The sequence below is a fragment of the Prorops nasuta genome, unplaced genomic scaffold (assembly GCF_024137725.1).
Source record: "Prorops nasuta isolate Cenicafe-Biocafe unplaced genomic scaffold, Cenicafe_Pnas_1.2 PNAS00015, whole genome shotgun sequence".
In the NCBI taxonomy this organism is placed as follows: Eukaryota; Metazoa; Arthropoda; class Insecta; order Hymenoptera; family Bethylidae; genus Prorops; species Prorops nasuta.
The window spans coordinates 5,301,497-5,317,405 of NW_027116812.1; the positions used below are offsets into that span (position 1 = coordinate 5,301,497).

At 43.3% G+C, this 15,909-nt stretch overlaps 1 protein-coding gene across 5 annotated transcripts in view; it reads left to right on the forward strand.

The window, feature by feature from the left end:
- Positions 1–15,906, forward strand: part of Ten-m (teneurin transmembrane protein Ten-m) — a 388,572-nt gene extending 372,666 nt beyond the window's left edge. For all 5 annotated transcript variants that reach the window (XM_066736568.1, XM_066736572.1, XM_066736569.1 and 2 more), the window contains 10 exons: positions 325–614; positions 1,043–1,289; positions 1,393–1,767; positions 2,090–2,425; positions 2,603–2,810; positions 3,869–3,895; positions 4,957–5,173; positions 5,330–6,165; positions 6,266–9,328; positions 9,425–15,906. In XM_066736568.1, coding sequence (XP_066592665.1) covers positions 325–614; positions 1,043–1,289; positions 1,393–1,767; positions 2,090–2,425; positions 2,603–2,810; positions 3,869–3,895; positions 4,957–5,173; positions 5,330–6,165; positions 6,266–9,328; positions 9,425–10,913 — 7,088 coding nt within the window. In that variant the 3' untranslated portion in view covers positions 10,914–15,906. The remainder of the gene's footprint in view (positions 1–324; positions 615–1,042; positions 1,290–1,392; positions 1,768–2,089; positions 2,426–2,602; positions 2,811–3,868; positions 3,896–4,956; positions 5,174–5,329; positions 6,166–6,265; positions 9,329–9,424) is intronic.
- The last annotated feature ends 3 nt before the right edge of the window (positions 15,907–15,909 follow it).

Genomic DNA, 15,909 nt, shown 5'->3' on the forward strand with positions numbered 1-15,909 from the left:
TTGTCAAATTATTATTATTGCAGCTTATGTTATATAGAAATGTACGACGTCAATTTTAACTCGATTCAAGTGATCTTTATGAGTGAATTATATTTTATGATACTGTGGAAATACCTTCGATATTTATCTCAAAAGCTAATAAGCTATGCTTCTTTAATACTTGCTTGAATTTTCAAGTTAGTTCTACGAAAAGCTACAGATCAGACTGAGGGAAGAGGAGAACTGGCAGCTTTTTGGATCTGACTAATTAAGAAGCTGTATATTGTTGCCTGAAAATGGAGTTATTTGTTATTGGTTTGTTGATTCGGGATATTTTTTCTTTAGGTCCAAGAACGTTCCCTGCCAGGTCTTTCCCTCCAGATGGAACGACCTTCGCGCAAGTTGCTTTGGGCCAGAAGCTGAGCAAAGAAATTCCACCATACAACTACTGGAACATGCAATTCTACCAATCGGAAGCCGCTTACGTTCGGTTTGACTACAACATCCCACGGGGCGCCAGTATTGGTGTTTACGCCAGGAGAAATGCACTTCCTACGCACACGCAATACGATCTCCTCGAGGTTCTCAGTGGATTCAAGGCACGAACCACACGGGCGTCCCATGTTAGTGTTATTGTATGTGCCAACTCCCCATTTTTATTTTTTACTAGCACTCATTCGTGAGAACAGCCTGACACGAAGCTACGTTACTATGTCAGATACCATTATAATAGTATCATCTGCTTAGAATTCATTGAATTAATTGATTAATGAATTTCGTGGAATTTCTTTGACCATTTGATTGACAGATTCGTTGACTTCAATCAAATCGTACAAAGAATTTCGCCGAACACCATCGATTACTTCGCATTTGAGCTTCGACAGGATCTTGGTTGCTGGCATTTTAACAAATTTGATGAAAAAAGAAATGAACATAGCTGACGCGATGTAGTATTTTTTTGTATATACTTGTTTTTTTTTTAATTGTTAAATCCCGCTTAATAAATCGTAACTAGATAGAAACGTTGGAACGTTCGAATACTAAAGAGGAATATTTTCGTTAGCCATCAATCAAAAAAGAAGTCACGCATTACATGGAGCCTGGCCACTGGTTTTTGTCTCTTTATAACGATGACGGGGACCCTCAGGAAGTGTCATTCATTGCTGTGATCGCTGAAGATATGACGCACAATTGTCCGAATGGGTGCAGTGGTAAAGGCGAATGCCTTTTAGGCCACTGTCAATGTAATCCTGGCTTTGGTGGGGAAGATTGCAGCGAGAGCGTTTGTCCAGTCTTGTGTAGTCAGCGAGGTAATTTATTGGCAGAATTATTTAAATTATTACATAAATCGTACATATGATAGTTTGAAAAAATATAAGCGTAAGAATCATGACGAATTGGGAATTATTACAGGCGAATACATCAATGGCGAATGCCAATGCAACCCTGGATGGAAAGGCAAAGAATGTTCCTTGAGGCACGACGAGTGCGAAGTGCCGGACTGCAATGGCCATGGCCATTGCACGAACGGAAAGTGCAACTGCGTTCGAGGTTATAAAGGCAAATACTGCGAGGAGGTTGATTGTCCTCACCCGACTTGCTCCGGGCATGGTTTCTGCGCCGAAGGAACGTGCATCTGCAAAAAGGGATGGAAGGGAGCCGATTGCAGTCAGATGGATAAAGAAGCCCTCCAATGTTTGCCTGATTGCAGTGGACACGGAAACTTCGACTTGGAAACGCAAACTTGCCTCTGCGAACCTTTGTACTCTGGCGACGACTGTTCCAAAGGCAAGTCGAAGAATGATCAACAATTTAGTCCACCGAAGCACCGAGCGGCCGACGTTTCATTGAAATTCACAATCACGTGTCCTCGTCTTTAAATCTATCAGTTGTTTTTCAGGTTCTCTCCCGACGAAATGTAACACTCGCGTAACCGATCCCTCTGCAAACAAATTTGATTAACCATTTCTTCGACTAACCGGGATATATAACGCTTTCTATATAGCTTGTGGTTATTGCTTTAAGAACGGAACTAACAGGGGAAAAGCAAGAAGTTTTGTAGTGGTAGACGAAGTAGCAGCACTCACGTGAGATTGTTCTTTGTTTCCAGAACTGTGCGACTTGGACTGTGGGCCACATGGGCATTGCGTGGACAATGCTTGCGACTGTTTGCCAGGGTGGTCCGGGGAGCTTTGCAATCTCAAGCAATGCGATCCCCGATGCAACGAGCACGGCCAGTGTAAGAACGGTACCTGCCTCTGCGTCACCGGTTGGAATGGTAAACACTGCACTATGGAAGGATGCCCGAATTCTTGCTCGGGGCATGGTCAATGCAGGGTGAACAGTGACACGCAATGGGAATGCCGTTGTTACGATGGCTGGGACGGTCCGGACTGTAGCGTCCTCCTCGAGCAGAATTGCAACGATGGCAGGGACAATGACAAAGGTACGAGATGCACACTCGGATCGATCGTTCAATAGAACATCAGCTATAAATACTAAAAAAGATAAATAGAAGTTTGCGCGACATAAGCAGAATTCCGCTACGTCACAACACGGATGACAATAACCTCTTCATCATCCGAGCCTTCGTTATACGACTGAACTATGCGAATTTTTCTAGATGGTCTGGTGGATTGTGCCGATCCAGAATGTTGCTCGAATCACAACTGCAGGAGCAGCCAACTCTGCGTATCAGCACCGAAACCGATCGATATCCTGCTGCGGAAACAACCACCAGCGATAACAGCGTCCTTCTTCGAGAGAATGAAGTTCCTAATCGACGAGGGCAGTCTGCAGAACTACGCTCGTCAGGAGACCTTCAACGAGAGGTGAGTTACCCTCTGCTCCACCTTGTCCGTACGAAAAGTCAGGACTCTTGTGTGGATCTTCGCGATAGAACCATTTCAATATTGCGTGGCAGATTATACATATATATATATATATATACTTAGCCCAAGTCGCACACTTACTGGACTCTATATACGTAGGACGTGATTTTTCCTTCATTCGACTGAACTATATAAGCTACTCTCGAATTACAATAATTACTATACAACACACGGCGACTAAAGATTATTCGAGCTGAAATCCCCCGAGCCTGAGGTCCCTCACCCTCGACAGAGAAACGAATTTCGTCCAGAATTGATTTATCCGGGAGGATATGGACACGTTTCTCCATTGCACGCGGCAGTTGATCTCGTAATTTATTCTTCAGGAGCCAATAATCTTTAGCAGCTTCGACAGAGACGAACCGTGACGTACCTGTATATTTGAGACACGCGTATAGTGTACAAAGACAGATACCAAGACGTATTTCATATATAGATATGGTACTATTTCTTTCTCTTTCTCTCTGCGTTGTTGTGACCCGTGTCAAATCACATCCCAACAGTTTTATACATATGTTTTGTACGTGTGCGCGAGTGTGTGACCTGCACTAACCCCTTATATCCTTTCCTCCCCCCCCCCCCTCTCTCTATCTTTTTCATATTGTCTTCCACATAGCCATAATACCCACACCCACATGACCCATCTCATATCTGAAGGCTCCCACACTAAATCTATCTCATGTCCGTTCGAATGAAGCTTGCGTGAATGTGTGAATTTATGTTGGAACCCTGAGCTTTTCGAGCCCGGAGTTCTCTGATATGATAGAACGGAAAATACCATCAAACCCCGTTTCATTATTTCCAAAACCAAACGAAATGCAACCGCGCTTAATTCCTTAGAGAATATATTTTGATCGCAGCAACGTATACACTAACGCTTTATCTCTATTTCTCATCCCTCTGTCTCTGTCTCTCTCCCCCCTCTCACCCCCCTTCCATCATTGTCTCTGGAAACATCATTTTAACTGGCCTCTGTTTTATCCGTGCTGCTCGGTCAGTATGTTCTGGAATCACTTCAACACAAGGTAAGAAGAAAAAGTCGATAAATCTCGACTAAGCAAGCAAATTTAGCGGTAACTTTTGTAGCTGCGGTGGCAAATAATATTTGAATTAAGCTACCGCTTGAGTTATTTGTGCATTGCGATAACGTAAATCCCGCATCTCTATACGTTAACGGGCCGTGTGCGTGCGCTCGATACGTTCGAGTTGAGCCTGAAAGTTTTGCGTCACGTTACTCGCTCGACTGATAATTTATCGGAGGATCGCCCGTTCGAATCGTCCGTACTCACACGCCGCCCTATTTTCATTGATGTACATCTCTCGTTGCATGGTTCAGTTACCTTCTTATTCCTATGTTGTGTCTCGTGTCTTTTTCGTTGAGCTTCCGACTTTGTGTTACTCGTGTATGTGTATATGCTAAACTGTGGTGTTCCGTCTTGGACAGACGTCTCACAGTGCAAAAGCTGACGAGATCAGTTCATTCGATCGACGATACTGCCATATATATCTATATACATAGTGTACATCGTATTATATACGTATATATACAATTTTTTTTCAACTCGCCAAGCTATCCGACTACGCAGACCCTTGAGCACGCAATAATTAAACTTTCAAATAACAAAACAATCTTTTTGCAGAATCTACACTTTAAATCTTATAATAACGCGTTTCTTTCATCTACTCTCTATTGTTTATATTGAAACACTGTTTTTCTCGCAGAAAATATATATAAATTGAAATTTTTTAAATCATCTCATTGATAAGAAGTGATAGACTATACAGAGCGGGAATTTTTTATTTTTCTATATATATAAATCTTTTTTATGAAAGTGTAATGTACGAATCTCTTACGAATTGTCAGCACGTTTCACTGGATTTGAGAATGAAATTGTGAGATTTAATATCGAGAGATTGTGGTTGGTAGATGGAGGATAGGCTTAGGTAGTATTTTATTCTTTTGTAGTGTACAATGAAGCACCGTAAAAACGTAATCACTTGAGCTTATCTATCTATATTTTTATATATATACTTTCGAGTAAAACGACCACGATAATCGAATACTAATATTGTTATCGTCTGACAGCCGATCGGCGGTAGTTCGAGGACGTGTCGTCACGCAACTTGGTACTGGTCTTATGGGAGTGCGCGTTAGCACCAGCACTCCCCTGGAAGGTTTCACTTTAACGAGAGACGATGGATGGTTTGATCTGCTGGTAAACGGCGGAGGAGCCGTTACTTTGCAGTTTGGTAGATCACCCTTCAAGCCGCAAAGCCACATCGTTTTTGTACCGTGGAACGAGGTACTTAATCTATCACTTTAATTAAAAGCATCCGAAACAGCAGTGACGTCAGAGACGCGCCCAAAGGAAAACTTGAACTTTCCTGCTGGGCATGTCAGGACGACGGTCTTATGATAAGGGCCGAGTGCGGTGGATCTAACGAATTATAACTTTTAGGTCGTGATTATCGATAAGATCGTCATGAGCACCGCTGACGAGAAGGCACCAGTTCACATTCCACATGCGTGCGCAGCTCACGACTACGACATGATGAAGCCAGTGGTTCTAGCAACCTGGAAGCACGGATTTCAAGGAGCCTGCCCCGACAAGAGTGCCATTCTTGCTGAATCCCAAGTCATCCAGGAGAGTCTTCAGATCCCCGGAACTGGGCTGAACCTCGTCTACCATAGTTCCAGAGCAGCCGGCTATCTATCCACCATCCAGCTGCAGCTCACACCGGAAAGCATTCCGCCAACTCTGAATTTAATTCACTTGAGGATTACGATCGAGGGTATTCTATTCGAGAAAACTTTCGAGGCGGATCCTGTGATAAAGTTCACTTACGCGTGGAATCGATTGAACGTTTATCGCCAACGGGTCTACGGAGTCACCACAGCGATGGTGAAAGTTGGCTACGAGTACAGCGACTGCAAAGACATCATCTGGGACGTGCAGACGACCAAGTTGAGCGGCCACGACATGTCCATCTCGGAAGTTGGTGGATGGAACCTCGATATCCATCATAGGTACAATTTTCACGAGGGTATCCTTCAAAAGGGAGACGGCTCCAATATCTATCTGAAGCACAAGCCTAGAGTTATCCTAACAACAATGGGGGATGGACATCAGCGCCCTTTGGACTGTTACGATTGCGACGGACAGGCTTCGAAGCAACGTTTGCTTGCTCCAGTTGCACTTGCCACAGCCTCCGACGGATCCATCTTCGTCGGTGACTTTAATCTCGTCAGAAAAATCCTTGTCGATGGAACTGTCAGAACCGTAGTTCGCCTCAAGTAAGCAAAAGTCTTCCTCTTTTTCCACTCGCACCTTAGATCCTCTTCCCTATAGACTATCTTTATCCATTATTTAATGCTTCTCTTCTTTAAATTTCAGCGCTACAAGAGTATCCTACCGGTACCACATTGCACTCAGTCCTCTGGACGGTGCTCTCTACATCTCGGATCCGGAATCCCATCAAATCATCCGCGTTCGTGACACCAACGACTACTCCGATCCTGAACACAATTGGGAGACGGTGGTCGGTTCTGGAGAACGTTGTCTTCCTGGTGACGAGGCTCATTGCGGGGATGGGGCTCTGGCCCGTGATGCCAAACTCGCTTATCCAAAAGGCGTTGCTGTTTCCGCCGACAACGTTCTGTATTTCGCCGATGGAACCAACATCCGGATGGTCGACAGAGATGGCATTATAACAACGGTGATCGGTAATCACATGCACAAGTCCCACTGGAAGCCGATTCCCTGCGAAGGGACCCTCAATGTCGAGGAGGTTCATCTTCGTTGGCCTACGGAACTGGCGATCAATCCGTTGGATAACTCGCTTCACATAATCGACGACCACATGGTTCTTCAGCTGGCTCCCGATGGTAGAGTGAAAGTGGTTGCTGGACGACCTCTGCACTGCGCTTCTCCAACGTCCAGCTTCGATACCGAGTTGGCCACTCACGCCACTCTTGTTATGCCTCAGAGCATCGCTTTTGGTCCATCCGGCGACCTCTACATCGCCGAAAGCGACTCGCAGAGGATCAATCGCATTCGTGTGATTGGAACCGATGGTAAAATCTCCCCTTACGCCGGTGCCGAGTCCAAATGCAACTGCCTCGAACGTGGCTGTGATTGCTTCGAAGCTGATCACTATCTAGCCTCCACGTCCAAGTTCAACACCATCTCTGCGGTTGCTGTATCTCCGGATGGAATAGTTCATATCGGAGATCAAGCAAACTATAGAATTCGATCGGTTATGGCCAGTATTCCGGACGCCAGTAATGCCAGGGAATACGAGATCTATTCCCCGGACACGCAAGAGATGTACGTCTTCAATAGATTTGGACAACACATCGCCACGAAGAATATCCTCACTGGGGAAACCGTTTATCTCTTCACGTACAATGTCAACACCAGCAATGGGAAATTAAATACCGTGACCGATGCCGCTGGAAACAAGGTATTCTTACTGAGGGACTACAGCAGTCAGGTTAATTCCATCGAAAATACCAAAGGTCAGAAATGTAGACTCAGAATGTCAAGGATGAAAATGCTGCACGAATTGAGCACGCCTGAAAATTACAATGTTACCTTCGACTACCATGGACCCACTGGACTGTTAAAGACCAAATTGGATAGCACCGGGAGGAGCTACGTCTATAATTACGACGAATTTGGTAGATTGACGAGTGCAGTCACTCCGACGGGCAAGGTGATTAGTCTGACGTTCGATCTTAGCGTGAAAGGTGCAGTCGTCAAAGTGGGACAGAACAATAGGAAACCGGTGTCGATGCTGATCAAGGAATCATCCGTCATCACCAAAGTGGGAGAAGCCGAGCACAGAACAATTGTCTTAGCTGATGGATCCGTTGGCAGAGTAACTCCCTGGTCACACACTATCAGCACCGACACTATGCCATATTCCATCCTTGGTGAAATCGAGCCTCTTCTTGGTGAAAGCTATCCGGTACCTGCCAAACAACGAACGGAAATAGCAGGCGATCTTGCTAATAGATTCGAATGGCGATACTTCTCGAGGAAAGTACAGGGTAACAAAAATCGAGGAAACTTGAAATCTGTTCCTCAAGTTGGTAGGAAGCTCCGAGTGAATGGTGAAATTTTGCTCTCTTTGGAGTACGACAGAGACAGCAATTCAGTCGCTGTTTTCATGGATGATCGAGTTGAACTGTTGAACGTGACTTACGATAGAACCGCCAGACCAATCAAATGGGGCCCCAGGAACGGAATCTTTGCAGGTGTCGAACTTAAATACGACAGGTACAGCAGATTGACCAGCTGGACGTGGGGAGAAATGAGTGAAACGTACGAATTCGACAGGGAGGGTAGGTTGTTCCAAATTAAATACAGCGATGGAACATCCATGGTCTATGCCTTCAAGGATATGTTCAGCAGCCTTCCTCTGAAAGTCACCACACCACGTGGTAGCGATTATCTCCTCCAATACGACGAAGCTGGTGCTCTTCAATCCCTAACGACACCACGAGGACACATCCATGCATTCTCCCTTCAAACTTCTCTTGGATTCTACAAGTATCAGTATTACTCACCCATGAACAGGCATCCATACGAGATTCTTTACAACGACGATGGTCAAATTCTTGCCAAGGTTTATCCACACCAAAGTGGCAAAGTTGCCTACGTGTACGATCAGACGGGCAAACTGGAGACCACCCTGGCTGGTCTCTCCTCAATCCATTATACATATCAAGAAACGACGAGTTTGGTGCGCAGTATCGACATCAACGAGCCAAACTTCGAGATGCGAATCGAGTACAAGTATCATGCCGGTATCGTCAAAGATGAGAAGATTAAATTCGGAAGCAAGAGTGGCATGGACAATGCTCATTATCGCTATCAGTACGATGGAAACGCCAGAATATCCAACATAGAAGTTGACATTAATGGGAAACAATTGCCGCAATTACGCCTCAAGTACAATCAGAATCTGGGAGTGTTGGAAGGGGTTGGTGACCTTCGAATTTACAGAAACGTTTTTAACAGATCGGTGATGCAAGATAGTAGCAAACAATTCTTCACTGTTACGGATTACGATGAGCACGGTAGAGTCAAGACTGTTCTCATGAATATCAGATCTCTGGATGTCTTCCGCATGGAACTGGAATACGATAACAGAAATCGTATCAAGATGAGAAAGTTGACGATCGGTAAGGAGCCTATGGAGAAGAAAGAATGGTCGAGAATGGAGAAGATTACCTACAACGTTGATGGCCACGTACTGGAAGTAGCCGATACGGAGAACAATTGGCAGTATGCCTATGACGAAAATGGTAACGTTATCGGGGTCACCGAGCACAATGAGAAAATCTCTTTGGGCTACGACAGTGGTGACCGGGTGGTCCAATACGGTGACGTTGAATTCAACTCCTATGATGGCAGAGGATTCGTTGTTATTCGCGGAGAACACAAATACAGGTATATGCAATTGCATTCAATAATATATATACGCTCTGAAAAAGTGATAAATAATGTAAAAAAATGAAGATTTTAACAATTTAATTCATTTCACAGGTACAATTCTCGAGGACAACTGATCCATGCTTCGGAGCACAAGAAGTTCCAAATCTGGTACTTCTACGACGATCGTGGCAGACTGGTGTCGTGGAACGACGATCGTGAAAACATCACCCAATTTTTCTATGCCAATCCTAAAACACCGGATCTAATCACACACGTTCACTTCCCGAAATCCGCGAAAACCTTCCGATTCTTGTACGATTCTCGGAATTTCCTCATGGCAGTGGAGACCTCCGAACAGAGGTTCTACGTGGCCACGGATCAGAATGGTTCGCCTTTGGCTCTATTCGACACCAACGGAAATCTGATCAAGGAGATGCGAAGAACACCTTTCGGAAAGATCATCAAGGACACCAATCCGGACTTTTACCTGCCGATTGACTTCCACGGAGGATTGTTCGATCCTAACACCAAGCTGATATATCTGAACAAGAGACTGTACGATCCTATCGTAGGCCAATGGATGACGCCAGCCTGGGAGCAGATGGCTAACGAGCTGACGACACCAACCGACATCTTCATCTATCGGTACCGCAACAACGACCCGATCAACTTCAGACAGAACATCGAATACATGACCGATCTGGCCAGCTGGCTAAAACTTTACGGCTACGACATCGAATCGATGCTGGGATCCGAGTACACGAAGGACATGGTTTACCAACCGAGCGCTACCATCACGTCTCCTCAGCTCACACCTGACTTTGGTGTGATGTCAGGCCTGCAGTGCATCGTGAACCGTGTCCACGAAAAGTTCTCCGACCTTGGATTCGTTCCGAAGCCACTGTTGAAACTGGAGCCCAAGACCAGAAACCTCTTGCCACGCGTGGCTCATCGACGCGCTGTCTTCGGCGAGGGTATTCTGGTATCGAGGGTTGGTAGCAGAGCACTCGTGAGTGTGGTCGACGGTGTCAACAGCGTAGTCCAAGACGTAGTGACATCAGTCTTCAACAACTCGTACTTCCTGCCACTACATTTCAGCGTTCACGATCAGGACGTGTTCTATTTCGTGAAGCCGAACGCCCTGAAGATCCGGGACGACACGGAGGAGCTTCGTCGTCTGGGTGGAATGTTCAACGTGTCTACCCACGAGACGACGGAGCATGGGATAGGATCGTGGAAGGAGCTGAGGCTGCACAGTCCGGATGCAGCGGTGGTGATAAAGTATGGCGCCGATCATGAGCAGGAGAGGCGTCGATTGTTGAAGCACGCGCACAAGCGAGCGGTGGAACGAGCTTGGGAGATCGAGAAGCAGCTGGTGGTGGCTGGTCTTCAGGGTAGAGGGGACTGGTCCAAGGAGGAGAAGGAGGAACTTATAGCGCGAGGTACCGTGGATGGCTACGAGGGCGTCGATATCCACAGCGTCCACAGGTACCCGGAGCTGGCGGACGATCCAGGAAACGTGGCCTTCACGAGAGACACGAAGAGGAAGAGGCGAAAGAGCGGCAACAGACGCAGCAGAATCCACAGGCACGATTCGTGATTCGAGTGGGTGACGCGGAGCATCGCTTTGGACTCGGTTCACGCAGCCGATTGAATCGGCTTCGAATCTTATTCAGAGGGACTTGGCGCGATCGCTTCGCTTCTCCTCAACGAACCCCAGCTATCTCAACGCCTTTCTACGAATTAATTCTCGATAGAAAGGCCGTCCGTGTGCCATATGCATTCTTTGACGATCTGTCGCGTTGTTTTAAGACTGCTCTGTCCCACCCCATCCCATCCCACCCCAACTACATCCTCATCATTTATATCATCCAGAGCGAAGGATCAGCGGAGGAAAGAGAAGACGGTGGCGCGTCGAGTGTCAAAATTAAGCTAGTCGCATTATTATCGATGAAGAATATAACGCTTGTTACGTGGTGATTATTTTATAAAGTACTCTGCAAGCGGGGGCGTGAAGCGGTGCGCGTGCATGGACATACAAGGTGCCGTCCGAGAGAAAGAGAGAGAGAGAGAGATGATGAGGAAATTTGTGTATCTGACGCGTTTCTCGGATTTGGAAAAGCTCGCATTGGTCGTCGAGATATTGTGTTTCATGCAACAGGGTCATATAGGACGCGCGCTTACGCGTAGGGCCGAGCTCTTCTCCTTCAAGGGACGCCCTCGTCCAACAAAAAGGTACACAGACGTACTTCTGACGTCATGGAGCGTCGCCTAGATTCACGTAATAAAATGAAAAGATAAGAAGCATTCTACGAGAGAGATACGTCTAAACAGATATACATACAGCAAATATTTTTAACATACCGCGATATGGTGTACTAGATGAAAGTGAGCCGATTGTATATATAGCTAATGTATTATTAATGGTGAATGTAGATATTATTGTATAAGAGAGAGACTAGAACGGTCAACGCTGGTGAAACTGACGACGTTTTTTACAGAATAAAAAGCCGCGATTTAAAATATCCGTCGATCCATCGCGCGCGAACGCGGAGACTGCGTTTCCGCAAGATTTTTGCAGCTGCGTCGTGCTTGAGCTAGAGAAAATTTTCCGGAAACTATAGTCCCCGTGTCTCTTCCGATGGATCGGCAGTTTCGAGTGATGTATTTTTTGCTTTGGGACGCGCTGAAAAACTAGTCTCAAGGAGGCCTATAGGCGAAATTTGGCCCGGTAAAGTCTGATGGTGGTATGTACGGTGCCCGTTAGCTCAACCGGAATAAATAGCGACGAACTCTTGGTTAGTGGCGAGGCCACGGGTAGGCATAAGTTTCCGATATATCGTAGACACGTGTGTAAATAGTTCGATACGTACGAAAAAATTGATCGGGAAGGGAAAAGCGGCTGCTCTAACGATTATAGAGGCCAATTAAGTCACGAGGGAGACGTAAAAATGTGATGAGTCGAGCGTTACATAGAATATCTTACCGGAAACGCGTAATAATGTCCATGAAAAATAATAATAATTATAATAATAATAATACTGAATTAAGAATAATAATAATAATAATAATAAATAATAGTAATAACGATAACGATAATATTACTGTTGTACGAAAATGCCCCGCCTATCTTTCTACTAAAAAAAATGAAAAAATTATTTTTTGAATTGTGTCGTCGAAGAAGTCCTATGTAACCGTGTGTCTGTGGGGATCATCCCAAAGAAACAATTCTACTTAGCCTAACTCCAACCCCCCAGCGAAAAGCCCTCTTCTCTGTAACGGTATAACTGAACTCGTCGGTGTTTATCATTATTGGGTAAAAAATAAAAAGTAAAAAACGTAGATCGAACTTTGTGGTTTGGATCAAATGAAGTAACCGATATAGAAAGTAATAAAGGAAAAAGTATAATGCATATACTATAAGAGTAAATAAGCCGTGAGCCAGCGTGCGAGCCACGTCGCTCAACCACGTTGTGTTCTATGTAGATGTATATTATACTTAACAAAAAAATGCATAATCATAACTACAACGTACGTATTAGTTGACGAGTCATCAAGAAATTTAGGAAACGGTTGAAACAGTGTGCTAGTGAAACCTATCGGATAACACCGCTATACTGTACATATCTGTTAAAGTCTGTAAACCCCTCGGCCCGCGCACCGTATAATAGGGAACTCGGTTTTGCTTTCTTTCGTAAACAAACACAAGACACGATTACAATAACGAGAAGAAAAGAACCCAGTAATTTTTTTAATCGCGTACCGTATCAAGAGTCAGAGATATCCAGTGTATATAATCTGTGATTTATCACTGAATAAGCTACACCCACGCCACTCATCGTTTCGTAATATTTGCTCGGTCTACGAAGCATATTTTGCTAATATAAGTATATGTATAACTTCAACTTATTCCACATAGACTCGTGGATCTCTCGGACTCTGAAGCTTTATTATTAAAATGGAGAAAAAGAAGGAGAAGCATCATTCATTCCACGCCACTGCCACATTACATAGAGCGTTCTTTGTTCGTTGATTTTTACGTTCCTAAGGAGCCACTCGACTCTCCAAAAGAGTCAGCTTGGCGAATGTTTGTACGGATTGCCTGTTATCTCGCCAGTGTATCCACAATGTAGTTGTAACAACACTAGAAAAACAAAAATCTAGCACGCCAGAGTATTCGGATCCTCTGTAAGAGGCCCTGAATTCTCCGACGCACAGTGGGACGGAATCGCTATTTTCTATGCATCCACATCTCGGCTACTGGTTGATCAAATGTATTGTTCAAAAAATAACATTAACCAAAAAAAATGTTTTTGATAATTTGCTATTAAATTCTTGCACATCTGCAGCAATAGTTGTCCAATAATTGGTAAAATCGAATCATATTTCAAAGTTCTACGAATATTTACGGTAGCGCACACGAAACTACCTTCATAAATGCATATATTATATATATTCCGAATTTTTGAGCATCAATGTTAAAGTTAAAGAAATTATAGGTGAAACGTTGTATCTATTGAGAATAGTTTAAGATAGCGTAAATGGCTCACTATTGATATTAATAGAAATGATTTTTAGGGCGACCTTGAGGATTTCGCCCCACTGTGCAAAAGTTTTCTACGTGTACTCGTCTACGCGAAACGATACGTAATAAAGGGAGAGAGAAAAAGAAAACGACATTAAGAAATCTGTACTCGAATAATTAACGCTTAGCGCATTGTTCCCCGTCACGAAAACTGGCGAGGAATACGCCCGAACGATCAGGCTGCAAAACAATTTCAATTTCAAAGTGATAATAAATTTGATGGTTCGGCCATTTTCTCCCCAGGGTTTGTGTGCGTTTAGGTGCAGAATTTATTATTGTTATGCTCGGTCCGTTTTTCCTCCATTCGATAAAGGGAGCTTGCCTCGAGATGAAGGAAAATCGCGATTGGCAGGCGACTAAGAAAAAGCAATACTTCGTATTTATCGTACATGTCTCAAAAACACTGTGAGGAATGTCTCGTCGCGTGGATGCGTGAGTGTGAAAAGAAAACGAGTATGAGTGCGGATGGTCGTATGTACGAAAGCAAAGAGAATAATTGTGTGAGAGAGAGAGAGAATGAAATAAATTAATATATATGCAAATTGTCTTAACGAAATATGATCATGGAGGGGAAAGAACGGAGTAGTGCGCTTTTTTAAGTAACAATCGGAATTATGCTCCCAAGGCGATGAAGATTTGAACGCCATTAGGATTGATATATATATATATATATATAAATATAAATAAATATATATATTATTTTGTACATAAAACGAGCGGATTATATTTTATCCTATCACTGTTGTATGCTTTAGGCGAATGAAGCGAGCACGTACTGAGCAAGCATTTCATATAGAAACTGCCAGACGAAAAAATAAAGAAAGAGGGAACTATAATTATGAAATTAACAATAACGATTAATATAATAGGAATGTAATTTGAATTTATGCTCTCCATTCAACGACGAAAAGTATTACTAAAACTTTTGCACGTTCTATTGATGAAATTAATTGCTCTAAACGATAATGTAATTAAGGTAAACTTTTTGGTGATATAAATTGTGCAAACTGTGTAATGACAAAAGTATCAGTCGTAGGAGTTTTCATATTTTCATAGATAATCTTTGCTCCGAGAAGCGTATTGCTTGCAAGATCGAACCTCGATGTATAATTCAGATTCCCTCTTTTTTCTTTTTTCGAGACTCTATCGACCCCTATTTTTTGCTCGTCGCGGTTTCGCCCGTTCGTCTGTAAGTTCTTTTCGTAAAACATGTACATATTAATTGCGATAATTGTGTAAATACTTTTGAACACAAACACACACACACGCGTACGATCACGCGTGGGTTTTATTTTAAAAACTACATCATAATATTACCATGTAATAATATTTAAGAGTAAGGTACATATATTCTATACTCTTACACGCTAAGTACTCAATAAATATATCTATAAAATTTCCCCGTGTTTGTGTATGTCTGACCCTATCCGTCATCCTAAGGATTCCTGTGTTTCGTAGTGTCCATCTTCTAGTAGCCAGGGTATTAATTATAGAAATATATACTAGAGAAACGTAAAATTTAAAGTAAATAGAATAATATGATTTTGGTAAAGAAAAAAGGTTTTTGGAATAAATGTATAAGATATCCATTAGATTTTTAAGTATCATACATTTTATTATATTATATATGGATATCTTGAACATTTGTTCCAATTAATAGCCCTGGCTTCTTGTCTTCGTCAACTTCAAAAAATATGTGGAATCCCCTGTTAAAATTAATCGTCCCACCCCATGTTACTGCCACTTGTACACTCAAGATGTTAGAAAAATACCCTTAAGCTTATAATTGTATTATAATTATTATAATGTCAAAATATCCGTAGGGTCTGACGGTTTGAGTACCTACAAACGTGATGTGATGAAAGTTGTTTTCTATCAATAATAACGAGAGTTAATTAAAGTCTTTTAGTAACATAAATCTTGCTAGTTTTTCTCCATTTACCCAATAAGGATTTTAATGATCCTTCAACCCTTATTCCTCAGGCTTCATTTTTCACAAAACTCATTAGTT